This window comes from Microtus oregoni, unplaced genomic scaffold, assembly GCF_018167655.1.
Source record: "Microtus oregoni isolate MIOR12 unplaced genomic scaffold, Mior012 000020F_ref0000438, whole genome shotgun sequence".
Lineage (NCBI taxonomy): Eukaryota > Metazoa > Chordata > Mammalia > Rodentia > Cricetidae > Microtus > Microtus oregoni.
This window is the reverse complement of record NW_024543079.1, coordinates 12743082-12762482: the sequence shown is the minus strand read 5'-3', so window position 1 is coordinate 12762482 and position 19401 is coordinate 12743082. Positions and strand designations below refer to the sequence as shown.

The 19401-nt window shown below is 41.7% G+C and overlaps 1 protein-coding gene across 3 annotated transcripts in view; it reads right to left on the bottom strand.

The window, feature by feature from the left end:
• The window catches only part of Ndrg3 (NDRG family member 3), a 66517-nt gene that overhangs the window by 32914 nt on the left and 14202 nt on the right, over positions 1–19401 (bottom strand). For 2 of the 3 annotated variants that reach the window (XM_041670304.1, XM_041670306.1), the window contains exons 2-3: positions 13312–13413; positions 744–779 (exon numbers count right to left, since the gene is read on the bottom strand). In XM_041670304.1, the coding sequence (XP_041526238.1) occupies positions 744–779; positions 13312–13368 (93 nt within the window). In that variant the 5' untranslated portion in view covers positions 13369–13413. The remainder of the gene's footprint in view (positions 1–743; positions 780–13311; positions 13414–19401) is intronic. The other variant, XM_041670305.1, reaches the window with a different exon arrangement.

Genomic DNA, 19401 nt, shown 5'->3' with positions numbered 1-19401 from the left:
CTTATCAGGTTCCCTATATATCCATGTGTGTTCCTTTCTTAGATTGCTTTCCAGGCTAGTTAACAGATAAAGTAGGTGGATTGGAATGGCTGGCTCATTTTCTTAGTTTTCAAATTGGCAATAGTAGATTATGAAGAACAGTACCATGTAGGAAAATACTGAGTCAGGATAAATTTTGCATTTCCAAACATAAAGCCAAGAAAAATTTTCATTTTGTATTAATAATAATTTGCTTTTTGATTTAGGTAACAATTTTGCTATTATGATGACTCTTCTCCAAACTGCCCATCACCTATTTTATCTGCAGCCTGGTGACAACCTTCCATCACCGGTGACAAGTGAGGTCTCTGACATTATTTGAGAAAAGATCTGTCACAAAGAGACAGCTCAACCAAGTAACCTACAGTCATTAGGCAGGCACTTTTTGAACATGGTAGCAAATCATTTTAAATAAACTTGATCCAATGACTAAAAGAACACTAGTGAGTCACAATTTGTATGATGAGCACACTTCTAGCTAGGTGTGGTGGCTCATGCCTGTAAACCCAGAACTTGGGAGGCTGAAGCAGGAGGCACTGTCATGAGTTCAAGGCCAGCCTCGGCTACAGTCCCTGCTTCAACAAAAGAAAACAAAATACAAACAACAACAATACAAGATCTACGTCTCCAAGACCACAGGCACAGGGAGGGAGGCATTGTAGGGACCCTGTACAGAGCCTCTTTGGTGCTTGTACAGTCCTTACCTGGCAGTCAAAGTCCTGGAAGTTTCGTGTGCCATTCTGTCAATGGAAGGCAGAAAACACAGTCAGTTTCCCCAAATGTGCAGTAAATTTAGCTCACAGTGAAAGCAGTGCACGTGCAGACTCCTGGCTCTCACAAACTAAAATGATTCTCATTGAAAGGCTTTGGAGAGAGGGTAGGTGTTTGCGATGCTACTGCAGGCTCCATTTTCAGAGGTGAGATTAACATGAGTTAAAGCCTAGTTATCCAGCAAACCCTGTTGTATTGTGCCATGTGTGGAAAGAAAGCAGTAAGGACGCATAGAAAGAGGGTGAAACATGAACCACAGTCTAAAGCTCATCCTCAACACACATGGGAAACACCTCAACGAAAAGGCAGTGAGGCCAAGTGATAGTGGTGGAGAATAGAAAAAAGGTTCCCAGATCTAGAAAGACAAGGCCAAGAAATGAAGATTTCAAATCTAACCTTAGTTAGATTTCTTCTTTAAGAAAAGCAACATTGGGAAGATGGCTCACCAGTTAAGAAAGCATACTGCACCAGGCATACCTTTAATCCTAGTACTTGGGAGGTAGAGGCAAGTGGACCTTTGAGTTTGAGACCAGCCTAATCTATAGAGCGAGTTTCAGGACAGCTAGGGCTACACAAAGAAACCCTGTCTCAAAAAACCAAAAGAATGCACACTGCTCTTGCAGAGGACATGAGTTCAGTTCTGGCACTCATGTGGGACAGCTCACAACTACCTATAACTCCAGCTCTAGGGAATCCAAAGACCCTGGCCTCTGCAGGCACCCCCGACTTGTGCACATATCCACACACACATGCATAGGAATAGAAATAAATCTTAATTAAAAAAGAAAAGCAACGTTGGGGGTTGGAGAGATGCTGCAGCTGTTAAGAGCACCTGCTGTCTTGTAGAAGATCCAGGTTAGGTGGCTCATAACCACCTGTAACTCCAGTTCCAAGAGATCCAAAGCCTTCTGGCTTCTGTGGGTATTGCACATATATAGATAGGCTTACACACATAGACATAAATAAAAATTAATGAAATTTTTCTAAAAAGCAATTTTACTGGAGGAAAAAAATGAAAGTTTTTTAATATGCTAACATATTAATTATATCCTATGAAATTGCTGATAAGAAAAAAAGAGGAAAAAAAATCACTGGATCATTTAAAAAGTACAACATACCTAAAAGCTCCAAATGAAATTCACCAAGTTCCTAAAAAGGGATTATATGACAGTAATGCTCGAGGGAACCAATGGAATGATTCAGAGCACGTCTGCAGTGTTTAAACTGCCAAAGTTGAAAGAGTACAACATAAGAGTACAAAAAGGGGAATGGGATGTAGTTAGAAAAAAGAAAAACCCTTCTGATTTGTCATAATGTATACAAGCCCCTCCCTGAAAAGCTCCATTAGCTAGACTGTTATATAATAGTACATGTATTCATCACCCCAACAGCTTCCAGAAGGTGTGGAGCTGCAAATAAGAGCCTTTCTCAACACTGCCTTTCCAGATACCCAACTGCTCAAGAAGCCCATCTTAGGAACAGCTCTTCTCTGAGCCAGAGGCACAGCTCGGCACTAGAGCACTGCCTTAGTATGTTCAAGGCCCTGGGTTTGATTCCCAGCACTAGAAAATACCCATTCTTCGTGATCCCACCACTTCCTAGCTGGCAAGACAGAACAGAGGTTGAGACACAGCCTAGGGGTACACATACCAAAAGAAACAAACTACCCTGCCCAGGAGAGGAGCTAGTAGAACCCAGCTGGGGTAATCTGGATCAATGCAATCCAATATGATAGCCATCAGTCACATGAACAATTCAAGTTGTGCATGCATATATGTAACTTTTTTTGCACTGTTTTAAATTTTGTTTTGTGAAACAGGATCTCTATGTAGTCCAGACTTGCCTTGAGTGCTGTGCCTCTTACCTCCTGAGTGCTGAGAATACAGGTGTATGGAATACACCTTGCTATTAGATTTTAAGTTATTTATTTTTAAAAAAATCAAGTTTCTCAGCTGCATTAGCCATATCTAGTGCCCATGTTACTGGGCAGCACATACACACAACACTTCCACTATTGCAGAAATGTCTGTATGATGCTGTCTGATGACCTTCTGAACGAGTCAGATTCTAGATAAATAGCCTTGGGTTTTCTAAGATGTATACAGCAAAGCCACAGCAGATCAACAACCACTGAGAAAGTACAGATGCCACAAATAACAAACAAGGACAGAGAACCAAGGCTAATCTGGGCATCATTCTTGACTCAAAACTGAAGAAATAATTTTAAAATCTGATACGGTTACAGCACGGAAAGACAGTGATGATAACCACAGATGAGATGGGAGAGCACATTCCAAGGAAGGCAGCTGCTATAAGCAAAAAGATATCATAGTGTTGTATGCTCCAACTAGTCCCACAATATACAGGTAAGAACTTCTTCAGAGAAGCCACTGCATTTAATTTCCAGTAAGACTATGAAAGACCAAAGGAAGAGTCCTCGCACAGACTAAAGTAGATGGTTTCAGTAAGACATAAGTGACCAACAAGTGAGTTCTTTGATTTATACAGTAAGCAAGACAATTTTTAAAAAATTAAGCCAGGCTTATGCCTATTGTCCTACTCTTTAGAGACTGAGGCAGGACTTCTGAAAGTTCAAGGCCAGTTTGAACTTGGTCGTGAGATCTATCCCTGCCTGGATATACTTTAAGGCTTTGCCTCAAAACAAACAAACAAAAACACCCAAACAAAGATTAAAAGTAAAATATCAAACATTAACCACCGTCTATCTCTGCATAGAGACTATGAGTGATGTAATTTCCTTAATGCTTTTCTACCATAAGCATGTGTGTTTTCCTTTCATAATACCAAACAAAAAGGATTTGCACAAAAAAAGTAGGTTTAAAGATGGGTCATATTAGGGCTTCAGTCCTACAGTGTTCCTAGAGGCTCCTTTAGGGATTATTTTAAAAGATTAAAGGAAAATCACTCTAATCTGACTAGACTCTCTGAGAGCCGATGTCACTGGGTACATGACTTCAGTGTCCTTGTGATCACATGATAGCAACCACAAGGCAACTAAGAACTGGTCAAAGAAAGAGGGAAAGTATGTATAAATAAAACAACTTGGAAGGGAGAAACAGTAATCACTAGAGAGAAGACAGCTGCATCCTTCCAATATTATATCATATCGAGAAATGTAAAAAAATGGGGCTGGAGAGCTGACTCAGCGATTGAGAGCACTGGCTATTCTTCCAAAGATCCTGGTTCCTAGCACACACTTGGTGGCTCACAACCATCAGTAACACTTGTTCCTGGAGATCTGACAACCTCTTCTGACCTCTGTAGACACCAGGAATGTATATGATACTCATATATACATGCATGCAGGCAAAACAAGTATAAGAAGTTCTGAGAGGCAGAAGGCAATGGCCACAATGTAAAGAAAGATGAGCTAATAAGACCTTGAAAGCAGGGCCGGGCGGTGGTGGCGCACGCCTGTAATCCCAGCACTCGGGAGGCAGAGGCAGGCGGATGGATCTCTGTGAGTTCGAGACCAGCCTGGTCTACAGAGCTAGTTCCAGGACAGGCTCCAAAGCTACAGAGAAACCCTGTCTCGAAAAAACCAAAAAAAAAAAAAAAAGACCTTGAAAGCAATACCCAAAAGCGACAAGGGAATCCACCAGTTTTGTGAGTTTGTAGCAGGGAGGGGGCCTATGTCTGACTCACCATCTATTCTTGGTCCTGACACTCAGCAAGTGCAAGACTGTCACCTTGAAGAGGTTATGAACACCCCAAAAGAAACATAGGGTTTGAGGCAGATAAGAATACCAAAGAGGGAAGGAACTGAAGTGGGGATAGAAAGTTGTTACAACAACAAAATTTTTTGGAAATAAATTGATCTAAAAAACAAAAGTACACAAAAATGGACTCCTAAGTGTGGTGACATACCCATAATACACCTTCTATGAGTCACTAAGGCAGGGCAATTACAAATTTCAGGCCAGCCTAGGCAACTTAGAAGATTTTTTTTTCCTCAGGATAAAAATTTTCTAAAAGGGACCATGGCTGGAGATGTAGCTCTGTGATAACAAGCTTGGGTAACACACCAAAAGCCCTTGGTTCCATCCTTAGGGGCAAAAAACTAAACAACAAAAAAACCTTCCAGAAAGAAGAAAAATAAGACATCTCTCCTTAAAAAAAAAACAAAAACCTCCCAATAGAAAGCAAAATGAAAATGGGTTCAAATAAGCCCCTCCCCAAATACCTAATAACTCATGTGTCTTTAACTGAGTAAGATAAACAATTAATATAAGTTAATAATCAGTGTTGTTTCAAAGCTTAGCAATAGGGTCTTGCTATATAGCTTAGGCTGGCCTCAAATTTATGATTCTTTTGCTTTAGCCTCCAGCCAACCATTTTTTGAGGAGAAATATGTTCAAGCTGATAATCCAAAATAAGAATAAAAATTCTAGGGGGGCTGGAGAGATGGCTCAGTGGTTAAGAGTATCGACTGTTCTTCCAGAGGACCCGGGTTCAATTCCCAGCACCACAGGGCAGCTCACAACTGTCTGAAGATCCAGTAGCAGGGGATCTGACACCTTCACACCAATGCACATAAAAAATAAAGTTAAATAAACCATAAAAAATATTTAAAAAAGAATGAAAATTCTATATGTATTTTAAGCATCTCTATCAATCATCATTTCCCAAAACAATAACAGACTTCCTAAATAAATCCACAGGGTATAGATGCTACGACAAGACTGTCTTCTGTAATCAAGTACTGCCCGTCAACTTTGAAACTGACACCTACACTACACACTATTATGCTAATGTTATAGGTCACAGACTCCTGCATTGGCACTCTGATAGGCTGTGGCTATGGCTTGGGCTCACCTCACAACAATCCAGTCACCCAGTCTGTTGTGGTGGCATTAATACCTGCTTGGGAACCCACTCCCTGCCCCAGTCTCTTTCAGGTCATTTCTGATAACAGCTGTGACAATTGCCTCAGCATACGAGGATATACACACCCTCTAGTTCACACCACAATAGCATCTCAGAATATTTTCTGATGAAAATGTGATTTTAACTGCAGACTTCGGGTGGGACAATGTTAGAGATTGAATCCAGGGACTTATACATACAAGACGTGGGATGTGGGATCTACTATCAAGCTACCCCTACATACTTTTTTTTTTTTTTGTCAGAGCACACTTTATCTCCTGGTTCCCAAAAACTCAGACTAGACAGTGATCATGTCCTCACTGGCTCACTGGCCAGGGCCAACAGTGACAGAAGCAGGAGCATCCCTAAACCCTCCTCTACTGAATTCCATGTTGTCTCTTATTTCCCTGAGCCAGATTCTAGGGCCTCATTTTTCCTAGAATTTTTTCATAATCTCAGATTCTAAGCAAGCGACACCACCCACAATGAGGCTTGACCATCGTAAGTAAATATTGCAGGCTCACCGGGGGCTATTGGAACTCAGGGACTGCTTGCCCTATTACACTCACTGTACCTACTTTTCCAGCCCCTTTCTGACATGACACTCCAGCTACCCAGACTTTTACCAGTAATCCACCAAGTAGGCCAGACCCTCTGGAAACATTTATTAAAATTTAAAAATGTAATTTTATTATTGTACGTGTGCGTATTATTGGAGGAGGAGGAACCTGTGTACCACTGTATGCACGTGGAGGTCAGAGGACAAAGGGCAGTTGGTTCTCTCCTTTCACCTTTACATAGGTTTTAGGGATCTAATTCAGGTCATCAGGCTTACACAACATGTCCTGCTAAGGCTGAGCCTCCTAATCTCCTATCCCACGCCCCACTCTGTATACAACCTTTATAAAAGTGACCCTGACACAAACTCCTCTATTTCAACTCTCCTAGAGCTTACAAATATGTTGCTCCCAGGGGCTGGGCTGGAGAGATGGCTCAGCAGTTAAGAGTGCTGGCTGCTTTTCCAGAGGTCCAGGTTCAGTTCCTAATACCCACATGGCAGCTCACAAGCATCTCTAACTACAGTTCCAGGGGGATCCAATGCCATCTTCTGGTCTCTGTGGGCATCAGGCACACAAGTGGTGCATAGACATACATGCAGGCAAAACAACCATGTCGATAAAAAATAATTTTTTAAAAGTTGATCCCAGAGTTCTCCCTCTTATAATTCTTACGTCCTCCCCTTTCCCTTCGCTTACACACCTGGCCATTAGTAGTAGAAAAACAAACCTTAAACCTTAAACTACAGTATGAGTATGTGTTATTTCACAATTTACTGTAATAACCAAAGCAAAGCAAATAGTTTGCTTCCATTCATCCCCTTGGGTATTTACTCCCCTTCCCAATATACCATCAACCGTCCAGAAGACAGCTGTGGCTTCCTGTTTGCTTTTTGTTTTTGTTTTCAGACCTGGCTTCTGGCTTTTACTAGGTTCTATAGTATCTAAAGCAAATAGGCAGACTAGAAGACAGGGAGAATGAAGTAGGAGACTTGCTGGGCGAGGTGGCGCAACAACTAACAAGCAGCAGCAGCAGCAGATGGGCATCGGGCCCCCAAATCAAGGTCAAAGTTAAAAGTTAAAGGTCTAGACTGAGCTCTAATATTTTAATAGATACTGACTTTGGACAGGGTATACACCTCATCTGTAAAACAGGTGATTATTTGTTTAGCAAGAACCTAGGAGAATAATATAATAATTTGTTGTTTGTTCGTTTGGTTGGGACTCTCTTCATAGCCCTGGATGTCCTGGAGTCACTACGTAGACCAGGCTAAATCCACAGAGACCCACTTGCCTCTACCTCCCAAATACTGGGATTAAAGGTGTGCACCACTCTGCCCGGTTGGAGAATAATAAAATATTTGTAAAAATACTCTGAAAACAGCTAAACATTTTTTGAGACAGTCTTATGTAGCCCTATGTGGTGATAATTTGTGCTATAAAAAATAAAGCGTGCCTGAGGATCAGAGTGTGGAGTGAGCCACTAATTAGCCACAGAGTTCAGGCAATGGTGGCACACACCTTTAATCCCAGCACTTGGAGGCAGAGGAAGAAGGAGCTCTGTGAGTTCAAGGACATCCTGGGCTACACTAGATTGATCCGGTCTAAAAGAGAAACAGGGCCAAGTGGTGGTGGTTGGGAGTCACATGACTTTAATCCCTGCGCTAGGGAGATGAGACAGGAAAGGATATGGCTGGGTGGAGAGAGGAATATAAGGCAAGAGGAGACATGAGGATTCATGGAGAGAGAATCGTGACCATTTTGGTCTGAGAATTCGGTCCAGGTAAAAGATCTCTCTAGTGGTTGGCTCCTTTACTTTCTGATCTTTTAGCTTTCACCCCGATATCTGACTCTGGGTTTTTATCGTTAAGACCAGTTAGATTTGCACTACAGTTCTGGCTAGCCTGGAACTCACTATGCAACCCAGAATAACCTTGGATTCTTGACAACCTTCTTGACTCTGCCTCCCAAGCACTAGGATCTCGGAGGTATGATACTATGCCTGGGTTTTCTTTTTCTTTTTTCTTTTAAGAAAGGATCTTGCTATGTATTCTAGGACTTGGTGTTCTCTTATCTCAGCTTTCTAAGCACTGGTATTATATAGTCTGTACCACCACACTTATAATGCTATTTGAGAAAAAAAACCTAAACATTCATATATCTATACAATTCTGTTCTGGTGGTTAGTTCTTTTCATCACTGGAGCCAAAATAAACACGGCAAATCCACCCACTTCTTGACAATCCCGAGCTATAGACAAAATTACAGGCATACTAAAATAAAATGGAAGAACACCATGAGTGATGAGACAAGTTAACAAAAGCGTCTCTTAAAATATATGGAAAATGCTTCCTTATGGTCACCCAGGACACGCTTCTCTACAGTAGGGTTGGTCTGCATTCTCTTTAGTTTCCTGAAGCATAAAAGGGTTTAGCAAATTATAAAGAAAAAGATGGGGTAAAATAATATACATCTCTAGGCTGCTCCTTAAAGGGACAAGAGAAATCACACAAAGTCTACATGGTTACGACAGTGGGCAGAACATTTCAAAACAGGAAAGAATTGGGTTTCAGTCCCAGCTCTACCACTTACTGACTTGGCAAGCAAGCCTGTCAATCAGATTACTTTTATTTGCTAAGTGAAGATTAATACTACTTCAAAGGGATAATCTGAGCACTAAGAGATAATGTATGTAAAGCACTTGGCACATAAGACGTACTTCATAAAAAATAATAGCTGGACAGGTCATACCCCACAAAAAATGAAGAAAAGGAGTAAGGGAAGAAAGAGAAGAAGAGAGGGAAGGAAGTCAAAGCAACAAAACTGTCTATGAGATCTACCCATTTAAACCCAGGGGTTTTCTCTTAATGCCAGTAATTGTTATCCAAGGACTTTGCACCCCAGAAGATATTTAGCAATATCTGGAGACTTTTTAGTTGCCACCACTAGAAGAGAGGTAGTAGCATCTAGTGGATACAGGCCAAAGTTACTATTAAACATTCTACAGTACACAGGATAGTCTCCCAAAGAATATCTAGTCTAGAACAACATCAGTGCCAAGACGAAGAAATTCTGCAAGCATTATTTGGAACTCAATCTAGAGAGCTACTTCCTTTCTTAGCATTGGCAATATGGAAATGCATTTATCTGTGCTCTCTACCTCACCAAGCTACCTAGAGCATCAAATAAAATGGTGGGAATGGATAAGAGGCGTTTCCTCATCATTTCCTTTTACATCATACACAAAAGTACCAATTTACTGAGCTAAGCTGGCATTGTTCAAATACTCGGGGATACTTGCGATCAGCGAAGATAGGAGGATATGAGGTAGGGCTCTTTGGGGATGCCACTGTTCAAAGGGAGCTCTGGTCTACTCAGTCTGGACATGGGACTTTCATGAATAGTAAACGGGACATGAACATGTCTCAGGGAGAGGAAGATGCAAGATGGAATGTGGGATGTGGATGGGAACAGAACAAGCATATCAAAGAGGAACTGACAGATGTTAGGGAGTAAGACTTTGCTTGGTGTCAGTCTATCTGGGTCACAATGAAATAACACAGACAGGAAGACTTACAACAACAAAAGTTAGTTCTTCACAGCTCTGGAAGCTGCAAAGTTTCAGTTAGAGATTGTGGCTCAGTTCAGTTTCTGATGAGGGCTTTTCCTGCTTCACAGCTAACTGCTTTCTCACTATACCTCATCTGGTAACAGGGAGAGGCCACCAACCCTATCAGATTAGGCTCTGTGCTTCCGCCCTTACTGAACTTCAATCACTCCTGTAAAGGTCTGTCTTAGTTTTGTACTGTTGCTATAATAAAAACACCTAACAAAAGCAGCTTAGGAAAGAATGGTTTTGTTTTAGCTCACAAACTGGGTTGTTCACTATAACTGGAATGTCAAGGTGGAAGGAACCTGAAGTAGCTCTCACAGCTGGTCAAGAGCAGAGAAAGCGTGAGAACTTACATGCTTGCAGTGCTCGGCTTGCTTTCTCCTTTTTCACATAGTCCAGCACTCAAACCCAGAGACTGTGCTGCTTACTTCTAGGCTGTCTTCCCACATTGTTTAGCATAATCAAGACAATCCCCCACAGTCATGCCCACAAGCCAACCTAGTTTAGATAATCAATCCCTCATTGCCTTCCCAGGTAAGTATCCATCACATCAAGCTGACAATTAAAACAAACCATTACAATGCCTCCTTTCCAAAAGTCACATGTGGTGGGGATTTGAAGTTTCTGTGTATAAAGTTGGGGGCAACACAGTTCACTCTGTAATGTTAAGACACACATCAGACTCAGCTGAAGCATTCTGTGACCTTAGAGAGGCTCAGACATTAATCCAGGGATTTTCTTTCTTTTTTGTAAATTATGTGTATGTGCCTTTGTGGGAGTATGTGCATGAGCATACAGTTGTTCATGGAGGCCAGAAAAGGGCATCAGATCTACTGGAGCTGGAGCTATAGGCAGTTTGTGAGCTGCCCAACCTGGATGCTAGGGACCCAACTCATATCCTCTGCAAGAGCAATATACATTCTTTACCGCTGAGCCATCTGTTCAGCCCCCAGTGCTTTTCTATAGACATGGCCACCACCCCTTTCCTTCTTCAGTTGCCCTTTCTGTGATATACACAGACCATTAACTTCTGTATTTACAAGCCTCCTCAGTAATCTTGTGGCTTTTTAGGGCCAGGGAGGGGCATTTACTTGTGTCTCAGTCTTCAAGATCTGAAGTCAATCAGGTCATGTGCTTCTAACATCGGTGAATCAAAATCAATTGTAGTCCAATCTCAATCTTGGGAGCTTTTTAAAATGTTGAACAGGCCGGGTGGTGGTGGTGCATGCCTTTAATCCCAGCATTCGGGAGGCAGAGGCAGGCGGATCTCTGTGAGTTCGAGGCCAGCCTGGTCTACAAGAGCTAGTTCCAGGACAGGAACCAAAAGCTGCAGAGAAACCCTGTCTAGAAAAATCAAAAAAAAAATGTTGAACAGACAAGACATGGCATAAATGAGAATCCAGAGTTCAGTCTGAATTACATAGTGAGACCCTGTCTCAAAACAATACCTAAGATGGTGGGGGTAAGTAGCTTAGTGGATGAAAACTTGTACAAGCATGTACAAGATCTTTGGTTCAATCCTTGGTATGAACAAAACAATTAAATTATATCCCAGACCAGTCCAGTGAGGTACCAGAAAGGAGGGATGACTCAGGATCAGTGATTTTTACATCTCCACAGGTAATCCCAACAAGAAGCCAAAGCTGACACCTACTGACCACAGTCTTTACCCCTCAGACTGGTCTGGAGTGGTATCCGGGACCTTCATTTTCAAACAGTCCCTTACCTGATTCTGATGGTTAGTTAGCAAGCTTGAGGCAGGTTATTTAATTACTGAAGCCAAATGCTCTGCTTCCTCCTGCCCTGAGAATATTCATTTCTATAGCCAGACATGAGCTTTACAGCTGTAGGTTTTAGCTCCTTCCTCCTTTTCACAGCACACTATTTTAGGTACAATCCTCCATATACACAGAAAGATGGTATTTAATGGGTAGAGATTTCTGCAAGCATGTTGGGGGGTGTGCAGCAGAAGTCAAGAGGGTGTTAAAAAATACAAACTGCCAAAGAAGAGAATACAAAGTCTAGTGAAAGTCAAAGGAAGGGTGTGACAGACAGAAGAAATCACAGGGATGAGTACAGGACTGGCAGGATGCGATATAATTCAGTAGAAATATGAGTCAGCAGAGCTAGACGTTATAAAGGGCTTTCCTTCGGACAGAGAAATATAATTAGCATCAACATCTTTTGGTGCTCTTACCCTTTCCTACCCATTCACCCTATCCATACACTCTCTCAATTCTTTCCTCTAAGGATGTTATGGACTCACACCAAGCTGTAAAGTAATTTAACAGACTAGGACAATAAACCAAAAGAATAGTGTAGGAAAGAGTTTCTGATGTGTACACTAAACAGGGAGGGGCAAGAGAGATCTGCTTGTCTTAATGTTTGATTCCTCACATCATGACTTGCATTTGCTGAGTCCTACTGGCTGTCAACTATGCCATTCATCATGAAATTCTCTAATGGTAAGATAAAAATGAGGTGTACTCTGCTGGGCAATGGTAGTGCACACCTTTAATCCCAGGACTAGGAAGCTGAGGCAGGTGGATCTCTGTTGGGAGCTGTGAACCCCCAGATCCTGAATTTCTTGTAAACAACTTGTTTTCCTCTACTCTGAGACAGCCTGCAGCTGCTCTGAGCACAAGACCCTCAGGAGTTCCTGATGGCACGGGAGTGGTTTCTGGTGGGTTTGGCTGGGGCGTGGCTATCAGTTAAGGATCCTTATATAAACTCCCCCTGGACACAATAAGGGTGGCATTCCTGTTTCCTGTGTCTCTCTCTGTCTGTGAGTCTTTGTGTGTTTCAATCTCCAGCTCCTTGCCTGGTTCACAAACTGTATGGTGGCGCATAGAGCGCAGACGGGCGAGGTGCGCTGCAGATCTCTGAGTTTGAGGCCAACCTAGTCCATAGAGTGAGTTCCAGGACAGCCAGGGCTAACAGAGAAACCCTATATCAAACAACTAACACCTTTGTCACCAAAAAAATAAGATATACTACTGACATCTACCCCTGATGAAATGGTGATACTGATCAAAAGGTCACATTGTAGACTCAACAAACTTTTGAGAGAACATTGCAGCCTGTATCTATCACTAGCCATGCATGTTAAAATCTCCTTATAGACACTAAAAGTCAAAGCATTTGGATCCCAAATCAATTGCCACCTTCAGACTTTCTATTTAAATTAGCCATATTATTTTTCCCTTTCAGATCTCTATAAAGTAGAAAAACTTCAAAAAAATGACTGAATATTCCCATGGAAAAGAAAAGAAAAAGTGAGGGAGACATCAAAGAGTAGGAGACATCAAAGAAATGAGTTTTTACAAATATTCCCACCATTAAAAATCAAGCTAAGTGTTCTACTTAGTATTCTGATGATATAAGAAATTAATAGCAGAAGAAAGCCATCTGTATATATTTTAGCTAAAGCAAAACAGTCTTTACCTTATCGTTTAGAAGTGGTTTGATCTCTGTGAGTTGAACATCCTGAAGTTCATCCATGAGGATGGCTCAGAGTAGACACGTCTCAGGAATGAACCAGTAACCCTGGAACAGAAGAGAAAGAAGAGAAGACAGATTCTCAAGCTGGTGTTGAAAACATAACGTTATCCATTCAGATGCTGGAATTTGCTCTATGTATATCATGAACTGCACAGGGTGCAGCAAACACATGGGGAGGCAGAAAGACTTTCAAATGGCCTATGTTATTCTTCCCTTAAGGTATTCATACCTTTCCACAGCTTCCCACCCCCCTCCCTCACCCGGAGTATGAGTAGGATCTGTTTCTTGCTTTTGACTAACAGAATGAGGGAAATGTAACAGAAGATAATGCACATGAATACTTTCAGGAGTTACATTATAAAATATCTTAACATCTGTCTTGCTGAAAGACACTCTGCCCTGTTAGCTTTGTTGAGCCAGTTGACATGCTGGCCATGTGGCAGGGAACTAAGGGTGGTTTCTCTTAAGCTAGCAAGGAGGGAAAAAAGGACAGAGAGCAACTAAGACCCTAGGATCAGTATCTCTACAAGAAACCGAATACTGCCAACAACCACATGATTCTGGAAACAGATTCTTCCCCAGTGGAGACTCAGCTGAAAGGTAAACCAAACTGACACCTTGTTTGCAGCCTTACAAAGGATCCATGAAGTCTTGAGATAACAAAGGTGTGTTGCTTTAGGTTACTAAGTCTGTAATATATTTTATTTTATTTTTTTAAATGTTTATTTATTTATTATGTATACAATATTCTGTCTGTGTGTATAGCTGCAGGACAGAAGAGGGCACCAGACCTCATTACAGATGGTTGTGAGCCACCATGTGGTTGCTGGGAATTGAATTCAGGACCTTTGGAAGAGCAGGCAATGCTCTTAACCTTTGAGGCATCTCTCCAGTCCCTGTAGTATATTTTAATGAAGAAACAACAAATACCCTTTTTACTCATTCAGTATAAATCTTGGTTCCTAAAGATGGGTAAGAGAACAATATCCTTAAACTAGGCTCTGGAAGCAACAATGTGGAGAGTAGGTTAAGGAAGGTAACAACTCAAAGTTAATGATGTAGAATAGGACTCTATTAATAATGACAATGAACAAACAACTTTTTTTCTGAGGAATCTAAATATGGATAGGAAGATAGTTATTGACCTCTGAGATGACCTTCTATGAGTCCCAATATCCCTGATTCTTGATATTCACACTTACTTATATCCCACTCAAATAAATCAAGAATGACCTACATTACTAGTAGAACATATGAGAAGTGCCAGGCAGTGATGGTGCACACCTGTAATCTCAGCACTCGGGAGGTAGAGGCAGGCAGATCTCTGAGTTCAAGGCCAGCCTGGTCTACAAGAGCTAGTTCTAGGACAGCTAGGGCTGTTAAACAGAGAAACCCTGTCTTAAAAAAAAAAAAAAAAACCAAAAAACCCAAAATGAAACAAAACAAAGAACATAAGAGAATTAATAAAATGTGACTTTTTAGAGTTCCATTACATGGACATTATAGTTTCTGTGATGTTGAGCTTCTATTGCCAAGGAAGAAAACCAGTACATTGTGAGGGCACACACAGACCTCTGGAGGTCCATGTGGAGGAGATTAGCACAACAGTACCAACCTGCTAGCCATGTGAGTGATCTTGCAAATGAATCTCAAAGCTACAGTCAAGAATTTAGATGTCTAAGTCATAGAAACATCTGACAGCAACCACATGAGACATTGGCCAGAACCACTCTGCCAAGTCAGTTTCTGTGTTCCTGGCCCAAGAAACTATAAAAGATAATAAATAACTTTGTTTTGAAGTGATATGTTATATAGCAACAGGTAACTAGTAAAGAGAGAACAGACGGTGGAGTTCAAAGAAAGGAAGCTGGCTAGAGGGAGGTAAGGTAGCTAGCCAGAAAGCTTTCCTTCGCCCCACCATACAGTCATGGATGGACTGCAAACACTGGGTACTGCAAGGCACAGGATTCTCATCGACTTCAAAGCTCCAGACTTTCTTCCTTCTGTCTTGTCCCTGGACCCATCAAGTCGGGAAAAATGTTAATTCAATAAGTTTGGGATGTAGATACTCAACATCACTTAGTGGGGACCTATTGTACAAAACACTGGGAAAGATCAGAAGAGAACGAGAGCAGAGATGACAATGGTCTATAAGTTGATAAATAACAATAAGAGACAGAGTTCCAAGTGGAAGCAATTGCTTCTAATTGGTGAGAATTAAGAAGGCCTCAGACCCATGATGGAATTAGATCTGATTAAACCCACTGTGAACTAAAATCAGACAAATGATTGACTACCACTCTGCTACTAAACACCACAGCTTAGCAATGCAGTACACTGCAGTGTACCTGCTGCTGTTCCCATGCTCACATGACCGGTGCTGAGGTTTGCTGCCTCTGTCCAGCATGACAAGAGCCCAAGGGACAGACAGAAACTCAAAGCTCAGAAGGTGTAGCTACTTTTCTAGCACAATGTGTCCCTGGGTTTAATCTCCAGCTCTGAAAAAAAAAATTGCCTGAGATTTTCTCAATTTGCGTTTATTAATCATACAACAATCTGTGGTTGCCTTTCACTTGGACTTTATATGATCATTCAGACCAAGTGAAAATAATAGAATAATGAAAAGATACTTTACGTACAGGTCTTCCATCTAAAGATAAACATTTTACCACCACTAGCAAGGCAGAGACAGGAGAACTGAAAGTTTGACACCATCCTAGGCTTCACAGGAAGGACCTGTCTCAAAATAAACACCAATTTTAATTTGTTCCCATGATGTTCTTTTTTTTTTTCCCCATGTAAAACAGTGATTTCCTGATATTGTGTTTTCCGTGTTACCTGCTTTATTTCCTAGTTCAATTCACTCACAAGAAAGCACAGAGTGGGTCTGTCAGGGAACCTCAGGTCCAAAACCAAGACATCCACTTACTGCTCCCCTGCATTTTTTGTTTATTTTCCAAGGCAGGGTTTCATATAGTCCAGGCTAGCCCCAAACTTGTTAAGTACCTGAGGCTGTCTTTGAACTACTCATCGTTCTGCTTCTAAGTGGCGGGACTACAGGCAAGTATCACCATGCCTGCCCATCTCCTGCTTCTACAATAAGAGAAAATGAGATGCCTGTGCCAGTATACACTACAAACTACAGAAGACTGTCCCCCTAGCTGGGCAGACTAAGGGAGGAATGCTGGAGCTGTTCCAGGGTTATTTAGAAATTGGTAAGAAGACAGGAGCATTTACCTTCCATATATGATGGGACCTAGTACATTCTTTCTTCTCAGTTCCTGCCATCTTGAGCCTTTGCCAGTGAGCAGTTTTATAATATCTATAAGAAGACTAAGATCACATGGTGGAAAACTCCATCTCCAGATCCCTCCACTGCACAGACTGGCTCCCTCCTGGGGATCTGCAGCCTGCAGTTCCGGGATCTGCTGCCAGGTCCCATCCTGGCACAAAAAGGTACTGATGTTTTCAAAAGACTGGTAAAGATTTCATAAGCTACAGTAGGCAACAAATGTTTGATTTCATCCTAGTCTTAAGAGGAAGTCAGAAGAGTTATAAAACCCAGGCACCTTCAACTAAAGGAAAAGGAAAGGGGCAAAAGTAGGCACCAACTCCATGCCACGTGTTCTCTAAGCATCTTCTGTTTAGCTCTCACATCAGTCTTCACAGGAGGGCATCTTCGTTACTTTATAAATGAGAAGTTTAGGCTTGGACCAGTTTTCTGAAATTATGCGTGTAAGAAATAAGGAAATGACTTCTTTTTTTCTTTTTTTTTTTTTTTTTTTTTAAATATTTTTTTATTTATTATGTATACAGTACTCTATCTGTGTGTATGCCTACAGGCCAGAAGAGGGCACCAGACCTCATTACAGATGGTTGTGAGCCACCATGTGGTTGCTGGGAATTGAACTCAGGACCTTTGGAAGAGCAGGCAATGCTCTTAACCACTGAGCCATCTCTCCAGCCCCCTGACTTCTTTTTTTCTTTCTCCACTATATAATAATGTCTATACCAGGCCCCACCAGCTGGTTATGGAAATTTGGATCAGTTCCTTCCTCTCCACCCACACCGTGGCACGCCTTGAGGTAAAGTCGATGGAAGTCTAAAGTAATCCTATACATACCAACAATGACTCAGAGCCCTTGGAAATGGAGGTTTGAGTCATCACACCAGGGTAAGAACTCACTCTCTCAGTAGCTAATTAAGGGCAAGGAGACTATGAAATAAGTCAGGAATTAAATTCCAGCTATTTCTTGGTAGCCAGTTTTAGAAACAAGGGCTACTTCTTAAAATAGTGTGCTTCAACCTTTAATGTACACTCTACTGGGCTTTTCTCAGTTTTGAGGGATAACAGTCTCGTGCATGATCCATCACTAAGGACTGGAGATCACCTGAGATGAGGCTGAAGGAGCATCACTAACATCTTCACTAGAGATGGTGAGATGGAGAAGACTCTATTATTTTCATCCTGTCATCTTCCAAAAAGAATATAGTCAGTATTCCTTATATAATAAACTATATGGATTTTAAAAAGACTCCACAGGACAGATCAACTAGAAGAACGGTTTTAGGAACTCAGCTGAAAGACAGCAGTCTGTCAAGCAGCTGGAACTACAGATGTAAGGAGTAAAGGATGGACTAGGAACGCTCAGTGGTAGAGCACCGGGCTGACATACACAGGGGCTGCACCTCAGCACCACTAAAAAATAAGCATAAAATAACGTGGAAATTAAAAGTTGATTTTTTTTTTTTTTTTTTTTTTGGTTTTTCGAGACAGGGTTTCTCTGTGGTTTTGGAGCCTGTCCTGGAACTAGCTCTTGTAGACCAGGCTGGTCTCGAACTCACAGAGATCCGCCTGCCTCTGCCTCCCGAGTGCTGGGATTAAAGGCGTGCGCCACCACCGCCCGGCTTAAAAGTTGATTTTAAAATAGAACAAGGTCACGGAAGAGACAGGATTTTGTCAAAGTTTCTGGTTAGGGAGATAAAAGAATGATGACCCAATTTCAGTTAAAGTCAGGAATCAGAGAGACCTGAGTTCAAGAAAGAGTGAGATTTAGGGAAATGAATCCACAGGTCCTTCAGAAGGACAAGTGAGTGATGAGAGTAGAACCACTGGCAAATAAAGGAAACCTTCAAAGGCGCTGGAGGAAAAGCAGAAACACAGCATCAAAGAAGTCAGGGAAAAGAGGTTTACACAGCAAGGGAAGAAAACTGTCCAGTGTTGAAAAGGGAGGGAAGAAGCTGAGGAGTGAAAGGGCCTTTATCTTCTTGCAGAGAACATAAGGCTATCAAAACCTAGGGAGAGTCAGGCGTGCTGTAATACCAGCACTAGAGAGGCTGAAGCAGGAGGATGCTGGGAGCTTAAGATCAGCTGAGACTATATAAAAATGTTGTCTCAGAAACAAAAACAAAGAAATTTAGGAAAAATGAAGTTCAGTCACCTTTTCTGAAAAGCCCAGGACTCTGTAGATCATCTTTTGGAAAGTTGGAAACTGCTGCTTCTAAACTGAAGAGCAAGAGAAAATGCTACTAGAAGGCCTGGAGACACACACAGCAAGCACTAGAGAAGAAAGGTCTTGAGACTGTTAACTAGTGCAGCAAATTTCTGAAAAGAAACCAGAAAGGCACAGAAGCTCTGCTGAGTGTCAGTGAGGCTACTAGGTCTCTGCAGAGCACACTGGTCTAAGCACGTTGAATCATGGTGGTTATCCAGCATGTGTGAGGCACCAGCTTTTATTCCTAGCATCACAAGTAAAGTCCAGAGATGAAAAAGCCATGCCTTTTCCACTCAGAAAGTAGAAGCCTGGGGCATTTCCAGTCCGAGAGAACCCATAAGGACATCAGGGTGTACTTCAGACCTAGGCAGGCTCATAACTGGTTGGGTGACGCTGGGCAAAACATTTTTCCTGTCAGGGTCTCAGTTTCTCTTTCTGTAAAGGAAAGAAGTTGGGAAGAATAATCTTTCTGGGTCCTGGACAGGACTGACATTCTGACTTCTCTATAAATGAGGTACTTCATATTTTCCTCAGGGTA